At 50.9% G+C, this 17,264-nt stretch overlaps 4 protein-coding genes across 4 annotated transcripts; 1 reads left to right on the top strand and 3 right to left on the bottom strand.

Moving 5' to 3' along the window:
• Positions 1–147: 147 nt before the first annotated feature.
• VE01_05822 (uncharacterized protein) lies at positions 148–1,665 on the bottom strand (the record flags this gene model as incomplete). The annotated part of the gene is made up of 1 exon (XM_018275280.1): positions 148–1,665. One exon carries the CDS (start codon positions 1,663–1,665, stop codon positions 148–150), a length of 1,518 nt encoding a protein of 505 aa, XP_018129972.1.
• An 858-nt stretch (positions 1,666–2,523) lies between these two features.
• VE01_05821 (uncharacterized protein) lies at positions 2,524–6,323 on the bottom strand. Its single transcript, XM_018275279.2, has 4 exons — positions 5,784–6,323; positions 4,817–5,716; positions 2,700–4,760; positions 2,524–2,630 (listed from the first exon to the last, which is right to left on the bottom strand). The coding sequence occupies exons 1-3, from the start codon at positions 6,194–6,196 to the stop codon at positions 2,714–2,716; spliced, it is 3,360 nt and encodes a 1,119-aa protein (XP_018130055.1). The 5' UTR covers positions 6,197–6,323; the 3' UTR covers positions 2,524–2,630; positions 2,700–2,713.
• Positions 6,324–9,504: 3,181 nt separating this feature from the next.
• On the top strand, positions 9,505–13,734 carry VE01_05820 (uncharacterized protein). Its single transcript, XM_059463741.1, has 2 exons — positions 9,505–11,449; positions 11,696–13,734. Exons 1-2 carry the CDS (start codon positions 10,276–10,278, stop codon positions 13,102–13,104), a joined length of 2,583 nt encoding a protein of 860 aa, XP_059319676.1. The 5' UTR covers positions 9,505–10,275; the 3' UTR covers positions 13,105–13,734.
• A 1,386-nt stretch (positions 13,735–15,120) lies between these two features.
• VE01_05819 (uncharacterized protein) lies at positions 15,121–17,112 on the bottom strand. Its single transcript, XM_018275277.2, has 4 exons — positions 16,587–17,112; positions 16,215–16,496; positions 16,029–16,162; positions 15,121–15,963 (listed from the first exon to the last, which is right to left on the bottom strand). Exons 1-4 carry the CDS (start codon positions 16,667–16,669, stop codon positions 15,317–15,319), a joined length of 1,146 nt encoding a protein of 381 aa, XP_018130032.1. The 5' UTR covers positions 16,670–17,112; the 3' UTR covers positions 15,121–15,316.
• Between the last annotated feature and the right edge of the window lie 152 nt (positions 17,113–17,264).

Here is a 17,264-nt window from a genome sequence, read left to right as displayed (position 1 = left end):
GACTATGGCTACGGCCGCTCCACAGACCGCGGGCCCATCTCCTTTACATAGCCCAAATCAGCCAAATCTTAAATATCCACATGCGGGCGCTCGTGATCAAATCTTTCACCCGGCCAACCCGTACCTCATACAATCAGGATTAGCTGCCTAATCATCTTCAAACGGGTTGCTTCCATCCTGATACAAGAAACTGTATATCTCATCCTTGAGCCACAAGGTTCGTTCGGGTCGAGAATAATTAAACTCGCTGCTAATGGCTAGTGTTGGCCTTTGGACCCGTTCTTTCCAGCCCAGCTTGTCACGTATCGCGCATAATAGCGTCTGGTAGCTGCCACCGATATCCATGATCTCGATTCTACTCAGTTCAACCGACCGTAGAGTCTTTGGCAAAGACGCAAGGAGAGCCAGAAGATCGTCCTGCTCCACGTAGAAGCTGGCAAGGCCAAAGTGTTGAAGCCTTGAATAGCGAGTGGGTGTAAATATCATTGCGAGAGGAATATACCAGTCGCAATCATCGCCTGGCTCATACATGTGCATGGATATGTCCGTGCTCAGGCTCAAGTGCTTTAAGCCTTGCCCGCCTGAAGCACCAGCCAGTGCACGTCTAAGAAGCCCATTGCAAAATATTTCCGCCTGGCTGTAGTGCTCATCTACTATGAGATCAAGCTGCAAGTGCGTAAAATTTAGGAGCGCAAGTACCGCCTCGAAGTTATCCAAGGTGCGATTTTCCTTCTCAAACACCCGCGAGTTTAGTCCCATCGTCCCCATCTCATTATCATCAATACGTAAGTCCATCACTCTGTAACAATCCCTGCCCTCTGTTAAAACGCGCATCACGGTCCGGAAACCTTGCCAGTCGTTGCCATCTTCGTCCCACTCGTCACATTCCGGTTGGCACCGGTCAGCAGGGGGGTAGCCAAATGGAAGGTAGTAGTTGAACCCGCGAGGGAAGGAGCGGATCATGGGCGTTTCGTACAATGGATTATACAACCCTTCATGTGTCGCCGCCGTTATGGTTATTCTTTTCAGCGCCGGGAAGGATCCGACGTATTTCTCCAATGCGTTGATATGTGCCTGCGAATCCCGGACATCGCGCTGCTGTTGCAGTAGCTCTTGATAGTATGCCCATGCCTTCTCCATAGGCATTTGCTCGGTGACCTGTTGTGCCATTGCAACGAGGCTCAGCCTGTCCAAATCGCACTCGCGGTCGTCCTTTATATGGTAAATATTTTCCCGGCAACCTATACGAAACCATCCTGGGACATCGCCTCTCCAATCAATCCCATTCTCATCCCTTCCCTCGTCCTCGTCCACGTAGTCTTGATATTCATCATCCGATCCGTAGAGAGCCTCCACTTCACTGCGCGGCATAGGACGGACGTACAGGATCGCGTCATCCCAGATGATCTCGGTGATTTTGGCACGAAAGACCTCATGATTTGCAATAGCAGTAAAAACCTCAACATTGCGCGGGTTCGCAGATATAAAGACACGATCAAGGCGCAGATCCACTGTTTCCAAGAAAAGACGGCAGGTGAGACGCAGACTCTTGATGGTGCTGTTGGGAACCTGATCGACAATTATCTTGACAATTTCAGGCGGAAGCCGAAGCGCAGGACTAGCATGATTTGGGACCTCGGCGGTTTCTGAGTTTGAAGATGCCATTTACTCGAGAAATTTCTCACTGCGGTATTGGATTTAGCGGGTGATTGTAATGTACAGGAAGAGTATGGCTCACCTGTCTACGTACAAATAATATCGAGCCTTGGTGGACCCTACTAGCGTTTTAACGGGGTTTCCGTTCCTTGCCCTTCAAACCTTATTTTAATCACCAATTGTCAACATCAATACTGCCTATGCAGCTTATACTATAGGTATTTATAAGAAAATAATATCTGTTATTTTATACTTACAATGTCGATCTACCGCAGTCGTCTTAAAACTCCCAACCCCAACTATACCTTAACAGAAACATAGTAATCAGGCCACATGTTGAGAAAGTCACGTCCAACATCCGGGTTCCACTTATAGAAATCCGCTAACCCGGCTTCATGGCCTTCGGCGATGATCGCACATTTCAGCTTATGTACGTTGTTCAGGTGCCTTTCTCTTATTTTCTAGAAGCCTGTACGTACGACCGATTCCGCAGACCCGTTCCGCCTCGGAAGGAGGTGTCCGTGCCGAGTGAGGTGAACGATGCGCCCGATGAGGGGCCAGTGAGTGATAGGACCGCCGGAGAGAGGTGTGTGAAAGAGTGGAGAGGCAGATGATAGAGGCGATGGGGGGCGCGCAGGAGGAGGAGGAGGAGAGTGAGGCTACGCTGCGACCGAGTATTATAGCTAAGCCTGAAGGATAGGGGAAGTGGAGTAGGCGCTTGGAGGAGGCATGCTGGGTTGGGAGAGGGCGATTCTGTGCCTTCGTAAGCGTGGAGTCGGGAGTCTGGCGTGAGAAATAGTATTGAAACTGGATTGGTAGTGGGTGGACTGACTTGCTCGATTTATTTACGGAAAGGAGGAGCCTAGGGTGGGAGTATTTTTTATCAGTAATCTAAGTAGATTTAGAAGGTCTAGCGGATTTACGTGTAAGTTGGGTGTATAGGTTATGGTTGTATTCTTGAGTATAACTATAGACTTTTATCAATCAGTACTGTAGGCGTTAACCATTGTCATAAGATTATTTAAGTTGAGGGATGTACATACTGATCATACTCGTCTCATGCGATTGGAGAGGTCTTCGACTTCAGCTTTTCCACAATTTCGTCCCATCCTCGATACCCCACCCTTTCGTCGGATTCCGCCCACCACAGTGCCGTGTGGCCATCATTGTCCCTTAAATTCACATCAACATTTTCTTGCTCCACAAATACCCTCACAGTCCCTTCGAAGCCAAATCGCGCCGCCCACATCAGCGGCGTCAAGCCGTCATTATCCTTTGAGTTGACATCAACGTCGTCCCTCTCCAAAAGTAGCTTCACAGACTTGCTTTCTTGGCCATATTGTGTTGCTGCATAGGATAATGGCGTTCGGCCATTGTTGTCCTTCGAGTCGGCTTTAACATCTTCCCTACTTGCAAGTAGCTTTATAACTGCGATTCGGGTATTGTGATATGCTGCCCATGATAGCGGAGTTTGGCCCCTATTGTCCTTAGAGTCAGCATTGACGTCGTTACGTCGTAGTAACAATGCCACAATCTCGCTTTTGCCACATTCCCCAGCCCATGATAATGGTGTCCGACCGTCGTTGTCCTTAGAGTCAGCATTAACGTCGTCCCGTTCTACTAACAGCTTTACAATTTCTGCCGACCCGTCTACTGCTAAAAATGATAATGGGGTCCGACCATTATTGTTCTTTGAGTCGGCATTGACGTCATCCCGTTTTACTAGCAGCTTTACAATTTCTCCGAACCCTGTCCGTGCTGAGCATGTTAATGGGGTCCAACCGTCGTTGTCCTTAGAGTCGGCATCAACGTCGTCCCGTTCCACTAACAGCTTTACAATTTCTTCGTGCCCGTTTATTGCTGACCATGATAATGGGGTCCGGCCATCATTGTCCTTTGAGTCGGCATTAACGTCATCCCGTTCTACTAGGAGCTTTACAATTTCTTCGAACCCTAGCGCTGCCGACCATAATAATGGTGTCCTGCCGCTGTCGTCTTTTGAGTCGGCATTAACGTCATCTTGATCAATAAGCAGTTTCACAATTGCTACTTGTCCTTGCTCTGCTGCCTTGCACAACGGCGTTTGGCCGTAATTGTTAGTTAAGTCGGCACTGATATCGTCCTGTTCTAGTAGTAGCTTCACAATTGCTACGTGTCCTTTCATTCCTGCTGATGATAGTGGTGTTTGGCCATGATTGTCCTTTGAATTGACATTCACGTCGTCGCGTTCTACTAGCATCTTCACGATTTCTGCTTGTCCGTGCTCTGCTGCCCACGATAACGGAGTTTGGCCTCGGTCGTCTTTCAGGTTGGCGTTACCAAAGTCGCCTAGTCCTGCTAAAAGCACTCGTAATAAGTACTGTAGCCCAAGTTTCGCTGTTAGATGTATACCCGTCGTATTCTTTATCCGTTCAGAGAAACGTAGGCCTCGGAGTAAGGCTCTTAGTTCATACGGTGGATATACAAGATAGGATACTAATTTCATATCTTTTAGGATAGGAAGTGCCACTTCCAACACCTGCTCTTGTACTGACATTGCATGCTGTGCCCAGTGTTGAGAAGCGTACTCAAAGAAGATATATGTTTTAAGCATATCTTGGAAATCGTCGATGCCAGAAATGCCTGAAACGCCGGTCTTAAACGGGTCAAATGAAAGATATGTAAGACATGTTGTTGTAATGTCCCGCTGAGCTGTGGGATTCCAATCCTGTCTGATTCGCAGGAAATATTCTTGCGTGGTGTAATGGATGAGGCGGATTATATTGCTCTGGTCGTCAACTGTGACAAGGCCTGCGCAGAACGATACAATATCATCCATATCTTCGAAGTTGTCTGTATCTAGGTCGGTGTCGCCAGGATTAACTGCCAAAGCGTGGCATAGTTCCTCTGTCGTTAGCGGTCGCTCTGCATATGAGATCCACGTTAGAACTCTCTTTGCGAGCTCGCTACAACCCTCTTGTTGAGCCTCTATTCTCTTTATCGCATCGTCATAGGCCTTCTTTAAGGCTTCCTCGCCACTAGAAAGGCCCTTCAACATAGCTCGAACTTTGGATTTAGTCGTCTTATCGAGAAGGGAATCAACATGAAGGCGGGCAAGTAGAAACCTAGAAAAATCGTAAGAGACCAAAATATGTTAGATTGTTAAAGGGGCAATACTAACATTCCATCTACTGCCTCAACAATGTGCTCTTCTACCTCTCTCTTCAACTCATCATCACGCTGGACACACCTATGAAGGCGGGGAATCTGTCCTTTGATAAATTCTGCCACGTCTTCAGGGCTTGCTCGAACCTCTAATTTTGGTGCCAATTTAAATTGTTCCTCTATGTCCGGAATGAAGCGCGACGTAACCATCAGTCGTATGTCCCCATCATTCTGTAGGTCCCGGAGCCTTTCTAAGAGCCGGAGGGGGGTTTTGTGCTCATCCGAGCACTCGTCGAGAGCATCAACCACAATATATACAGTCGAGAAGCTTTTTAGCATAACTTTCAATGTATTTGAGATTTCGTGGACAGTAGCCATCGTCCCCCTAGCATGGTGGAGATTATAAAGGGTATTTGCTGCATCCGGGGCAGACGGTTGTGCCTGCACCAGTTGCTTGAGAATTGCAGATAACAGGCTCAGTGTGTTCTGCTCCGACTGCACCTTATAATTGCAAAAGACATATGCAACTCCAATGTTATTGTTGTGGGTAGTTTTATAAAGGTGGTCAACTGCTATGGCTGATACCATCGTCTTGCCAGCCCCAGGAATTCCAGGACAAAACAAGGTTTTCTCTGTCCCAGAAAGCCAGTTGTTAAATTCAGAAGATTCAAGAAACCACTGGCAAGTTCCTGTCTGCCTCCTGGCTATGATATCAGACAGTTGGGAGGGGAAGTCGGTCGATGATATCCACTGGAGGAGTTCATGATTCTGCTGCCTGTCTTGGCCAACCTGAATCTTTTTGATTCCGTCTTGTAACACTGGCATTGAGCATAGGACTGCACTCATATCGATTTTCAGTTCTTCATTGCTGTTGTAAATCTCAGCCAAGCAGTCTTTAATTGCTCGAGACAGTTCCCTAAGAATATTAGTATATTTTAATTTTATATGATTTAAGGACTTCTCGATATGAAAATGGCACTCACAAATGGTCCAACTGCAACGCAACCAAAATCAAACTTTTTATCCGTTCAATCTGCAACAAAATCCCCGCAACCTCCTCCTTCACAAACTTCCACAACAACACATTCCCCATCTTCGCCAGTCCCTCTCCACCCTTAATCTTGCGCTGAAGTCTCTCCAGCGCAGTCCCATACTGACCTAAAGGCCCATCCGGTTTCCCCAGCGCTTCAACGGCCGTATACCAATCCTCGGACTTTGCTTTCCCTTCACCGAGCCGGCATATCAGATTAGTCAGGAGGTCCGAGAGACTCTGCGCTTCCTTTGCGAAACGCGCCTGGTCGCTTGGGGCGCCTTTGATATCGTTCACATAGGACACTAAGGTCGCTGTGGCCTGTAGGATAGCAATGGTGCTTGCAGTGATGCTGAGGGGATCCATGGTTTGGGGTTGTAACGCACAGCTCAGCACAGTGACATAAAGGTCTCGGGCAGCGTCAAGAGGAGTGTGGGCAGCGGATAGACGTCGCTAGGATTCAATACTGGAAATTGTAGCTATTGAATCGGAGGGAAGGTCGCAAGTTCTATCGTGACATTTCGATGTTGGGGCTGAGTCGAGTTGACAGCCTTACTGCACGTGCTAACCTGTCTGCACATCCGCGGAGTGCGTGCTCAAGAAAATGCCAAGGGAAAGGGAGGAATTATGAAGAATTTCCTATCATGTTTCTGCAAACACAAAACATGATTAATAGCATGGTAATAATAGTAGCTATAAACCTTTCCAGCGCTAGAGGATAATGTAGAGAAGGATTGACATCTTTACTAATAAAGTAAAGAATTATATGCATTTTCCCATTTCGAAATAAAATATAACATTTTCCATGGTATTTTTTCCGCAAATATAAATAATAATTAATAGCAAGGCAAAATAATAAATCAAAATAATAATGACCCTAAGCCTCTCTATAATTTTTTTTTAAAAGCTATCTCTTCCCCCTCCTCTAATACAAAGGCAAAAATGGGAAGAAAAATAGACTTCACTTACAAAGTTGAAGAATTACACGTACGTATTTCCCCGAATTATGTGAGCACACCACACACACCAACTTTGCTGAAGAAAAAACCAGGCAAGCAACCACCACACACACTTTACGGAAGAAACCCCCATCACCCAACTAACCTCGGCGCAGCACCACCACCACCCACACCCTCTCCCTCCCTCTCTTCCTCTTACTGGCGTGTGATGTAGTATGCACCAGCTACTAACGCGATGGTGCGCTGTCAACGTGGCGCGGGCGGGTAGGCGGTGCCGCTGGGTCGGGTACCTGCGGTGTGTGTGGGGTTTGTGGGTGTGGGTGTGTGTGGGGATGAGCGGTGAGGTCTACTTGATATTGAATATTCAATACTTGACATGAGAAATGGGACCGGGTCGGGGATGGGGGATATTGGACGGAGATGAGTGATCCGGGAGGAGAGGTTAAGGGATTTGGGGATTTGGGGATATGGAGCACCGGATGGGATGAGACGTCTGAGCGACCTCTGTCTCTCCCTCTCCGAGCCTGTCTAACTGGCGGCTGTCTATGCGATTCAGGCGGATATACAGTACAACGGTGAGGTAAGACGCGCTCCTCCCCACGCAGGACCGTTGAAAAATCGTTAAAACCACCCAAAAAGTGGGACATCCCTACTCCTTCCGGTCGTTATCTCGGCGATTATATTTACAACAGAGACACGGACTCCGAGACTCTCGGAATCGCGACTCGCCGTTGTCTGTCAAAGACGTCACGTGTGGACCGCCGGATCGCCCTGCGCTGGGCTGAGCTGTCGTGCGCTGTCAGAGTCTCGTCGAGGAGCACAGGATCTACGAGAAAGTGTAGGAAGATGCTCGCATGTACGACCTATCGCGATCCTATCAAGATCCTACTCGCGTGCGCAACCTTGGCTATCTATCCTATAGCATCCAGCCTCGGTGCACGTGGATGAACAACCTAGGATACCTCCCTCCCCCCAACCTACCACATACAGTAATCTCGCTGACAGATAGACAGACAAGCCTCCCTACCTACCTCCCCAATCCCCAGCGCTTCCAATCTAACATGCCAACAGCCACACCCAGAACAAGTGTCACACTCTAACTCGCTCCCTACCGGCGTCTGTCACTGCACTGCCATGCATCCCATCCCACAAACTGAACTGCAAGCACTACGAGTAAGCGTCAGTCCGCGCCGATGTCCGTCTTGGCCCCCTGTGTCGTGCCTGGCTATACGTGCGTGGGTGTGTGCGTGAGTGCATTCGGCAGCGCCAGTCGCGACGGTAGATGGAGAATAAGGAAATATCGGGTATGGCCACCTCATCTCACCTCACCCTTCTCCCCTGTAGCGGTCCATCAGTTCGTCTGTTGTGGCCACCCTCTCCTCTGCCGTGGTGGTCCCTCTCCCTCCTACCCCCCTCTCTCTGCCGTGGTGCCTCTCGTCCCCGCTCCACCACTATTTTTCCGGGGAAAGGAAAGCGGAACGGTGAGTGTGGGTGGGTAAGGTAGCACAACCAACCCGTTTCCGGGAGCGAGGCAAAAAAAATAGTGGAATGCGGGATTAGAGAGCAATGCGGGATTAAGAAAACCGAAAAATGAGGGGGATAGGGCAATGAGGGGAGCAAGCAGAGGGTCTCTTCTTCCCTTCCTTTCCGTCCCCTTCCCTTCCGCTCTTCCTAACTCGCAGCCGGCCGGCTTTTGTTAAAACCGGCGATGTCATAATCCCCCCTCCCCGCATCCCAAACGAACCTCGCTCGCTCCAGACCAAGCAACCACGTCATCGCCGCCTTTTCAGCGAGGTTCTAGATGCGCGGCATGGACGGGCGCTATACCGTTTTCCGCGGTGCCGGCTTTGTGGGCGGAGGAGATGGGGAGCTACCGCGGGTGTTCCCTCGCCCCCTTTCGCTGTGTGTCTCGCTGGCTTTTCCGGGGTTTTGGGGGGAGGAGGAGGATGGGATGTGCTGTTGAGTGTTTGTAGAGGGGAGGTAGAGGAGTTGAGGAGGAGGGTACTGTTGTGAGCGTGCATGTACCTGCTATGAGCCAAGACGGTAAGAGGGAGTTTGTTGTATGGGAGGAAGGGGGAAGGGGAGGGGAGAGAGGGGCTATTTTTGGTGGAGTGGGTGTGAGAGTACGGTGAGAGGATACATGCTGCGTGCGTGTAGGACATAGATGGTACAAATGACACTATATGGAGTACTTGTGAGACAGCGAATGCGCGACGGGTAAAGAAGACAGGGAAGAAGTGGGCGAAGAGGGCGAAGAGGGCGAAAAGGGAGCAGAAAGAGTGGAAAATATAGTGAATTAATAACAGGGCGAGCCATATTTTTTGTTGGGCTGGGCCTGTTGTAGTGTGTCTGGGAGTGGTTGCATGTATCTTTTTTATAACAGGTACGAGGGGACTGGCGGCGGGTGGGTGCAGGAGTTGGGTACTACTAAGTGAAAGTTACTTCTAGGAGTGAGAGAGTGTCTGCATGTATCTTTTGTATAATAGGTACTAGTAGATCAGCTGTGGTTGAGTGTAGAAGTTGGGTACTACTAAGTAAAAGTTACTTCTAGGACTGAGTGAGTGAGTGACTGCATGTATCGTTTTGCTAACAGGTACGAGTAGATCACCTGTGGCTGGGTGCAGACTCGGGTACCACTAACCAAAAGTTACTTCTAGCTTCGGGGTCAAGGAACAAAGAAACCTTCTTGGTAGGTCTTCGCCTTCTTCCTCCTTCAGGTCAACTTCGTCACTGATCCAACAACAACCAACTCACCACAAACCATACAATAATTAATACACACGACCAACTATCACGACTACAGCATCATCAACAAACAACTAACAACAACAACCTCACCGTCGACCCCATCATCAACCAGCGACAGCGACCTTCATCGACCATCTGCGACATCAAATACCCGCATTGGCCCCATACACGAGACACCGCTTACTGACCTACAGTACTGCCCTACCAAAAACACCGAAAACACTAAAAACACACTACTGGACCTTCGGTACATATACTAGGAGAAGACCATCTGGCAGCTGCTACGTCAACCCTTTCCACGCGCAACACCAAGACGAACAATACCCACAGAACCTGGAAGAACGCACAATACCAATCATCACGAAACACTTGCCAACTACTGCCGGCTTCAATCCACGAAAACCGAATCCATAGACCACAAGTTGTCTCCCCCTCGTGTCGTTCGTTTCAGCCTGGAAGAACCCACGCAAAAGCCGCTCCCGTTATCGATAACAAAAAGTTGATCAACTTTGCTCCCCAGATGGACGGCGAGCATTGGGGATCATCACCCGCGGAGACCCAGAAGAGGCGTGAGTTGTTATAATAGGAGAGGAGGTAATCGACACCACACACACCGGCCCGTTGGGCATTGTAATTGCCACCGTCGCCGGGTGTTGAGACCCGAAGACGGCACGACGTCGAACACACAACACACACACACACACCACCACGCTGGCTGAGCCGAGTGAGGAGGACAGAATGGAGGACAAGCCGCTGAGGAATCCGAGCCAGGCGCCGGAGATGACACAGGCTACCCCGTCGAGTATGGCTTCGAAATCAGCCAATCCCTCGACGACATCACCCACACAGACCCGGAAATCCTCGCACTCACCTGCACCGGGCACGAAGAAACTCATCAACTCACAACCACCATCGAATACAGCTTCACCGAAACCCTCTCGCGAACCGTCACCAGCGAGGCCGACGGTGAGGTCCGCCACCGTCAGGACAGGAAATGGCCGGAGGAAGAGCAGCCAGGAACCGAGCCCGTCACGGTCGGCTAGTGCTATGGCTGCGAATATTCCATCGAGTGCGGCGGTGCAGAGAGCTCTATCAACGGCGAATACACCACTTCTGAAGCCCTCGATATCAGACACCGCCATCGTAGCACCGCAACCACAGAAAATCACCGTCCCGACAGAATTCAAAGACGCCCCGAGATGGCCGATATCACCACGATTGAAGTCGCCGCCACCAATCAACAGACCAACCGGCATGGCGAGGAAGACAGACCAAGAGCTGCCACCGATCAGCACGCTGCAGTTCCAGACGTCGAATGAGAGCGCGCAGTCGGGGTATACCGACACGGATTACGATGAGTCGTTAGCTATGTCTGGCATCCGCAGTCCGGGTCGCGGAGTCAGCACGAGCGCTACAACATTGGAGACTGTGCCGGAGAGCAGCCAGCCCGGCAGCCCTGGGATTGGGATAGGTCTGGATCGCTCACAGGAATGGAAGCAAGGAGGCTTGCCAGAAGAGCAGATCGCGATTGATCAAGCGTTTACCAAGAATATGAAGTCGTCACCCGCGGCTGCAACGACGGATAGCGGCAGCGAGAGCGGCGAGAAGAAGGGCGAGATCAAGCTGAGGCACACAACAGGCGCGAACACCACACCCCGACCTCATGCTGCGCAGTTGGCGAAACAGGCTAGTTCCAGCGCTCTGGGAGGTAAAAAGGCAGCAGAAGCCTCTGCAACGAATAACATGACGGTAGAGACCGAGACGGTCAGCTCGATTCCCCAGGTCGCCGTCGGTGGCGGGACAGGCACTGTCAACGGCAGTCTACGCACCAAACCCAGCTCCGAGACCATCCGCCCCAAGAGGGAGAAGCGAAAGACGGCGCGCAAACCCCACTCCGTCCAGAGCGGCGTTGGTGAGACTCCCGATTCCTCAAGTCATCACCGGTCCCCCAAGCCGCCGCGCTTACACCACCACCCTTCTCTCCGTTCCATTTCCACGACAGCAAGTGCGAAATCATCTCCTAGTGAAAGTTCACGCCCGGCCACAGCGCTCGGCCACTTCTCCTCTCCCTCCAGTCCCCCACTAACTACCGGACTCTCCGAATTCCGCATCCCCAGCCTCCAAGCCATAGGCAGAAGACTAACGAACCCGCGCGCAGCATCCTCGAAAGCAGATATCTTTGAAGCCAAAATCGCCTCCGCTGTCGACGAAGCAAACTCCTCCGACTCTGACGAAACATTCGTCTACGAATCAAACCCCCCCGACCACGAGCGCCCGCGACGCTTCCACTCCCGCACTCCAAGCACTACATCCATGGCCTCGCAATCGCAAGCCGAGCTCCGTCCCGGCCCGCCTAGCCGCCTCGCAAACACCTTAGATGGCTCGAATGGCCACAGCGTCGCTATGAAGAAGAGTATGAAATTCGCTTCCTCCTTCGCTCCTCCGCCTACCTCTGATGCAGCTACCGACGACGACGCGTCGCAGCGCGCTCTGGGGACGGGGAGGGGAACGATAAGACATCATCATATTGGACGCTGGGGGAGGAATAATAACACCAACTCCCACGCCTCACTCTTTGATGCTGAATCCCCCTTTCCTCACGCTACTAAGCCGTCGAAATTCGGCAACTCGGCGTCAATGCGCCAATCCTCCCGCCCTACCAGCCCGCGCGTTGGCGCTAACGGGAGGGGTGTCAATGGGAACGGCACAGTCCGCAAGGGTGGATTCGCACATACGTATGATATCGACGATGGTGCGGGCGCAGATGACGAACGAACGCCGCTTGTGGGATCGGGGACAAGGTCGACGCGCTCGCGACACCGTAGGAATCCACCACCCTCGCAACGGCAGCGCAATTCCCGGTCGCCGTTTGGGGCATGTCTCATCCTAGGGGTGATGTTCGTCCTTGTCGTATCGGGCGCGCTGGCCTTGCTGCTGGGTACCACGCAACCTCTCGGCGGGGTGAGGATCGCGGCGCTGAGGGATGTGTTGGCGAGTAAAACGGAGCTGTTGCTTGACGTCGACGTCGTGGCGAGGAATCCGAATGTCTTCGCCATCGGCGTGGATAAACTCGACGTCAGCGTCTACGCAAAGAGTCGGTACGCAGGCGATGAAGCCCTCTACGCGCGAGCTGCCGGCGACGGCGCCGCGCTGAGGTACGGAGTTCGTGGCACTACTGGGGAAGGCGGGGAGGTGGTCCGTACCCGCGACGACTCGCCGTGGGATCCCTACCCACCCCCTCCATCCGATACACCCCTCCTCCTCCTCGGCCGCCTCACAAGCACAGACACCGCGCTCTCCTTCCCCGCCTCTCCATTCCGGCACTCGGCGTCCCTATCTACTGCTGCGCTCCGTCTACCTGATCCGGGGAACTCGACGGAGGGGAGGGCGAAGTGGGACCACATCCTTAAGGGGGGGCATAGCTGGGAACTTATCCTCCAGGGCGTGGTGGAGTATAGGATTGGTTGGTTCGGGGGGTGGGGCGCGGGGAGGAAGAAGATCGTTCCTATTGGGGGGGGTGTGGAAGTTGGGGGAGGTGGAGAAGACGGCGTGGTGTTCTTGCGTTGAGGGGGAGGCGCGCTGATGTGGATGGCGCTGGTGCGCTTCACATATATACTTACTTACTACTACTACTACTACTACTCTTTTCTTTTGTTTCTCGACCAACGACGACGAAAAACGACTTTGATGACGGGGGACGGACGGACAACCGAACCCTTTGGGCATTTTTTTTTAGATTGGGAGCGGAGCGGAGCGGAGCGGGTGGGGACTCTGTTTTTTTGATTGATGGGATTTAGTGTCTGTGTTTTTAGTTGGTGATGGGGGTTTGGAGCCTTTTGTTTCGATGACGGAGTGATTGGGGGGTGATGATGGCTATGGGGGATGATATTATTAAACTACTTTTTTTTTTCTTGCGTCATGGTGTGGTGTAGTAGTGTGGTTGAGGAGAGGAGAGCAGAGCGATACTGCGAGTTGTAGTGGGTGGTGTTGAGCTGAGAGGTGAGAGGTGAGGGTATAAAAAGGGAGTGTATGGTGGATGGTGGATGGTGAGGAAGTTGAAGGGAGAAAAGTAAAGGGGTAATCGGCGGTAGTGAAAGAGCGGTGAGGAAAAGGGGATATGTTTGAGAACCATCAATACTACTGTACCTACCTACAGTTATTGTCATACAGATGGAATGGATGTAATATTCCTGGGACGCTTGAAGTTGACCACCCTTTGATGAGGTGTTGACGTTGCCCGTGCTTTTCACGAGATGTTGGTTGCCCATGTATCCGTTGAGCTTGTGCGTGCTGTCTGACGTGCTCCGAAAAAAGGGGTAGGGGGATGGGGGTGTGTTTGAGAAGTGCGATTAATACCACCGTAGTACAGGTGCTTGTAACAGAGATGGAATGGATGGGGTTGTAAATATTCATGGGATTCTTGAACTTGACCTTTAAGAGAGGGGTAAGGGGATGTTGATGCTGCCCGTGTGTTGAGCTTGTGGGGGGGTGTGCCTAGAAAAAAGGGGCAGGATGGGATATGTTTGAGAACCATCAGTTACCTACCTACCTACCTACCTATAGCTACGGGTGCTTGTAATTCGCCATGGAAATGGGATTGTAAATATTCGTGGGATTAGTTCTTGATTCTTGACTCTTTGAGGGGATGTTGGCTGGTACCCCGTGTCGTGTGGTGAGTTTGTGCGTGCGGGTGTTGCTCGGAAAAAAGGGGTAGGAGGTGGGATATATTTGAGAACCACTGCAGTCACCTACCTACCTACCTACAGTTAATCATGGCTGGAAGCAAAGCGTTCGCGATGTTTTATATAGTAAATTGACTTAAATCGTAACTTTTTAATTTTCTATACCTTTAATATATGTCTCTTTTATATCCTTTTCGGAAATTAACAACTTTACAGCCTTATAAAATTTAAATGCTTCTAGCATAAGCAGTATCATATATATACATATCATCCCATTGAATTTATAAACGACAATAGAACATTTAAGGTAGTTCGTATATGTTTTTATTAGAAATATTATACTTATGTTTCTACGTTTTTATTACATTAAGTCACGTTACATCCATACCATTTACTATATAAAGGTACTTATAATATCTAGTAGTCACGAACGCACATTGATTCCACATCTTCTCGCGAACACACTTTGCTTCCACCCACGACTACTTCTAATAGGGATAATGGAGTGGATGTCAATATTCATGGGAAACTTTGGCCCTTTGCCCTTCACCATTTGCCCTTTGCTTTGACGAGATGTTGCCCGTGAGGAGCTTGAGCGGGTGTGCTCGGATGCCTTGTGGAGTTTGGTGGGGACGGGTATGTCTTTATGAGCGGACCGAGGGATGGTGGAACTCGGTGGGCTCGGTGAAAGGTAGTGCGGGGATTGACAACCGACGAACCCTATCCACTGAAAATCTTGGTCCTAAATAGCGATCGTTTTAGCTAGGTCAGTTAGTGTGCTATGGAGTACGTAACGCAGCTACTAGTTGGGTGAGAGTTAACCTATAGGTTGATGATCATCAGTTGTGGCTTTTGCGATTTATTGGTTTGATTCGAGGGCCAAGTACACCAAGCCAAGGAGTTTGGGAAGTGTGGTACATCCTAATCATAGGATACCACACATCAATTGCTTGGACGTTTTATATAAAATATCTATCGTACAGAACACACGACAGTAGTAACATTTTCTCGGTAGCCAAGCGACGCCTCTGTAAAAAGTGGCATCTCAATCATATAATCCGACCCATCAATTCCTCTACCATCTAATATAACCCCCCCTACCGCACACCACTCACCACCGTCGTAACATTATTCGTTTCCCACCTCTCCCCCACCCCCGCGCCGGCTCCCCTCGCACCCCTATCCACACTCTCGGACTGCACCGTAAACGTCACATCCCTCTGAATCTCCATCGGCCCCTCCCCAATCCCCTCACTCGAATCACTATCATTAATCCTCTCCTGGCTCTCGGCCCCCCTCCCCCTCGAGAACTCCTTCATATCGAAATCCTTCGAGTTAATCCTCGCCCTGCTCCCCGAGTGCGCCCACGGCCTCGTCGCTCCGCTCGTGTTCCCAGTCGCCTTCGCGTGCGAGCCCGAGAGATTGAGGTTCGGGAAAACCTCACGGAACAGAGGCCAGACGGCGGGCAGGTTGGTGACGTACATGGCCACGGAGGCTTCGCGGAAGTACCAGTTCATGTAGACGTAGGAGATCAGGGCGGGCACGAGACAGTAGACTTTGGTCAGGATGGCGGCGATGATGACGAAGAAGCCCATGCCGAAGATGAGGAGGAGGATGGCTTTTTGTTGGATGGGCAGGCGCACTTGCACGAGGATCGGGATGCCGATCGCGAGGATGGCCATGTCGCCGGGGATGCTGAGGGAGCCTTGGATTATTTCGAAGTATTGGTAGTTGGAGCATTGTGCTGGGAGGGGTGTTAGGAGTGGGCTGGTAAGAAGAAGGGGTGGGATGGAGGAGGGGGGTACGAACGGTTTGCAGCTGGGACAGCCCAGTATTGTTGGATTGGTCGACAGATGAGGAAAAGTGCGAGTTCGCTGCCGACGAAGCTCAGTGCCGTGTAGATTGATACGTATTTCACCCACTTCCTTTGCGCGAGTCCCTCGCTGTTTCCAAATCAGTGCTGCTCGAAGGAGGGGATCCTGTGGAGGTACTTACGTGATACCGGCATACAGAACGAGTACACATATTTTTGTGCTCCAAATGGCGAGAATCATAGAGTGTTCAGAGACATAGACCCATTTGCTCCCTGCGACCCTGCTTGCCCTGTGCTCTGGTGTCAACGCAGCAATCTCGTCTGGCTCCATCAGATTCGACCCGTCGCCAAATTTGATCTGGTTGAAGGCCACGCATAAGATCGTATACCAAACGACTCCATTAGCCATCGCATAGTCGTCTAGTTTGAGGTTTCTGATACCGAAACGACGGATTCTAGCGGTGCTGCGCGAGGTTAGAGTTTTGCACTGCGCGACAAACCCAACGAGTGATAAAAACCGCCCCCAACACCCGTTGAACAGCCATTTAACTTACTATCGTAGAGCAACAACCAGCATCGCTACGCCATACAGCGTCCATGTCTCCATGGCAAAGTTTTTCGCATCTGCTTGAGGCATGGCTGCGTTTTTCGGCCAACCAAATCGGCTGGGGGACGATTTATGGTTATTTTCTGCAGAGTCGACCTATCGAAATTGTGATCGGAAAATAGACTCCATCAAATGTTGGAAGAGCCAAAAGAAAGTTTTGTTGGATTCCAGAAACCCGGAAATACCGTCCCTGTATATTTTTTCGAGTGTCAACGTGTTGGACGACGAGGTGCGGCGACTGGTCGTAAAAGTCGTCTTGTCCTGTACGGCTTGTCCTGTACGGCGCAATTTCTAACAACACGACCCTGGAATACAGGGGGTAGGCATAGGACCCTATGTATGAAATATCTGGAGGAGAGCGATTTCTCATCAGCGCCCCTGCACGCTCCCTGCGCTGAAGAACTTGGTTGTGCTGGGCTCGGAAGATCATAGGTGACCATTCTCACGGTCCTCGTCGCCCGTCCAATCCAAAGTCTCACTAGTTATCATATCATCCGCTAGTCTATGCATACTACCCTACTAGTATAGGGGGGGAACAGCCCTGGAAATGGGTATACCCTATACCCTGAGGGTCGGCGATTGGCATCTTGCGCTAAAAATCGGCGAGGAGGGCCCAATACGGCGC

Source organism: Pseudogymnoascus verrucosus (assembly GCF_001662655.1).
Source record: "Pseudogymnoascus verrucosus strain UAMH 10579 unplaced genomic scaffold scaffold_24, whole genome shotgun sequence".
Lineage (NCBI taxonomy): Eukaryota > Fungi > Ascomycota > Leotiomycetes > Thelebolales > Thelebolaceae > Pseudogymnoascus > Pseudogymnoascus verrucosus.
Note: the sequence above shows the minus strand (reverse complement) of the source record. Positions and strands in the feature narration are given on the sequence as shown.

What these genes read in the sequence shown, in the direction of transcription:
- VE01_05821 (XM_018275279.2), bottom strand. Translation starts at nt 6,196, where the DNA reads ATGGATCCCCTCAGCATCACTGCAAGCACCATTGCTATCCTACAGGCC. An exon ending in GCGTTGCAGTTGGACCATTT is followed by an intron (nt 5,717 to 5,783) that starts GTGAGTGCCATT and finishes TAATATTCTTAG; the next exon opens with GGAACTGTCTCGAGCAATTA. An exon ending in GTTGAGGCAGTAGATGGAAT is followed by an intron (nt 4,761 to 4,816) that starts GTTAGTATTGCC and finishes CGATTTTTCTAG; the next exon opens with GTTTCTACTTGCCCGCCTTC.
- VE01_05820 (XM_059463741.1), top strand. Translation starts at nt 10,276, where the DNA reads ATGGAGGACAAGCCGCTGAGGAATCCGAGCCAGGCGCCGGAGATGACA. An exon ending in CTCCGTCCAGAGCGGCGTTG is followed by an intron (nt 11,450 to 11,695) that starts GTGAGACTCCCG and finishes ACCCGCGCGCAG; the next exon opens with CATCCTCGAAAGCAGATATC.
- VE01_05819 (XM_018275277.2), bottom strand. Translation starts at nt 16,669, where the DNA reads ATGCCTCAAGCAGATGCGAAAAACTTTGCCATGGAGACATGGACGCTG. An exon ending in GTTCTGTATGCCGGTATCAC is followed by an intron (nt 16,163 to 16,214) that starts GTAAGTACCTCC and finishes ATTTGGAAACAG; the next exon opens with CGAGGGACTCGCGCAAAGGA. An exon ending in GGCTGTCCCAGCTGCAAACC is followed by an intron (nt 15,964 to 16,028) that starts GTTCGTACCCCC and finishes CACCCCTCCCAG; the next exon opens with CACAATGCTCCAACTACCAA.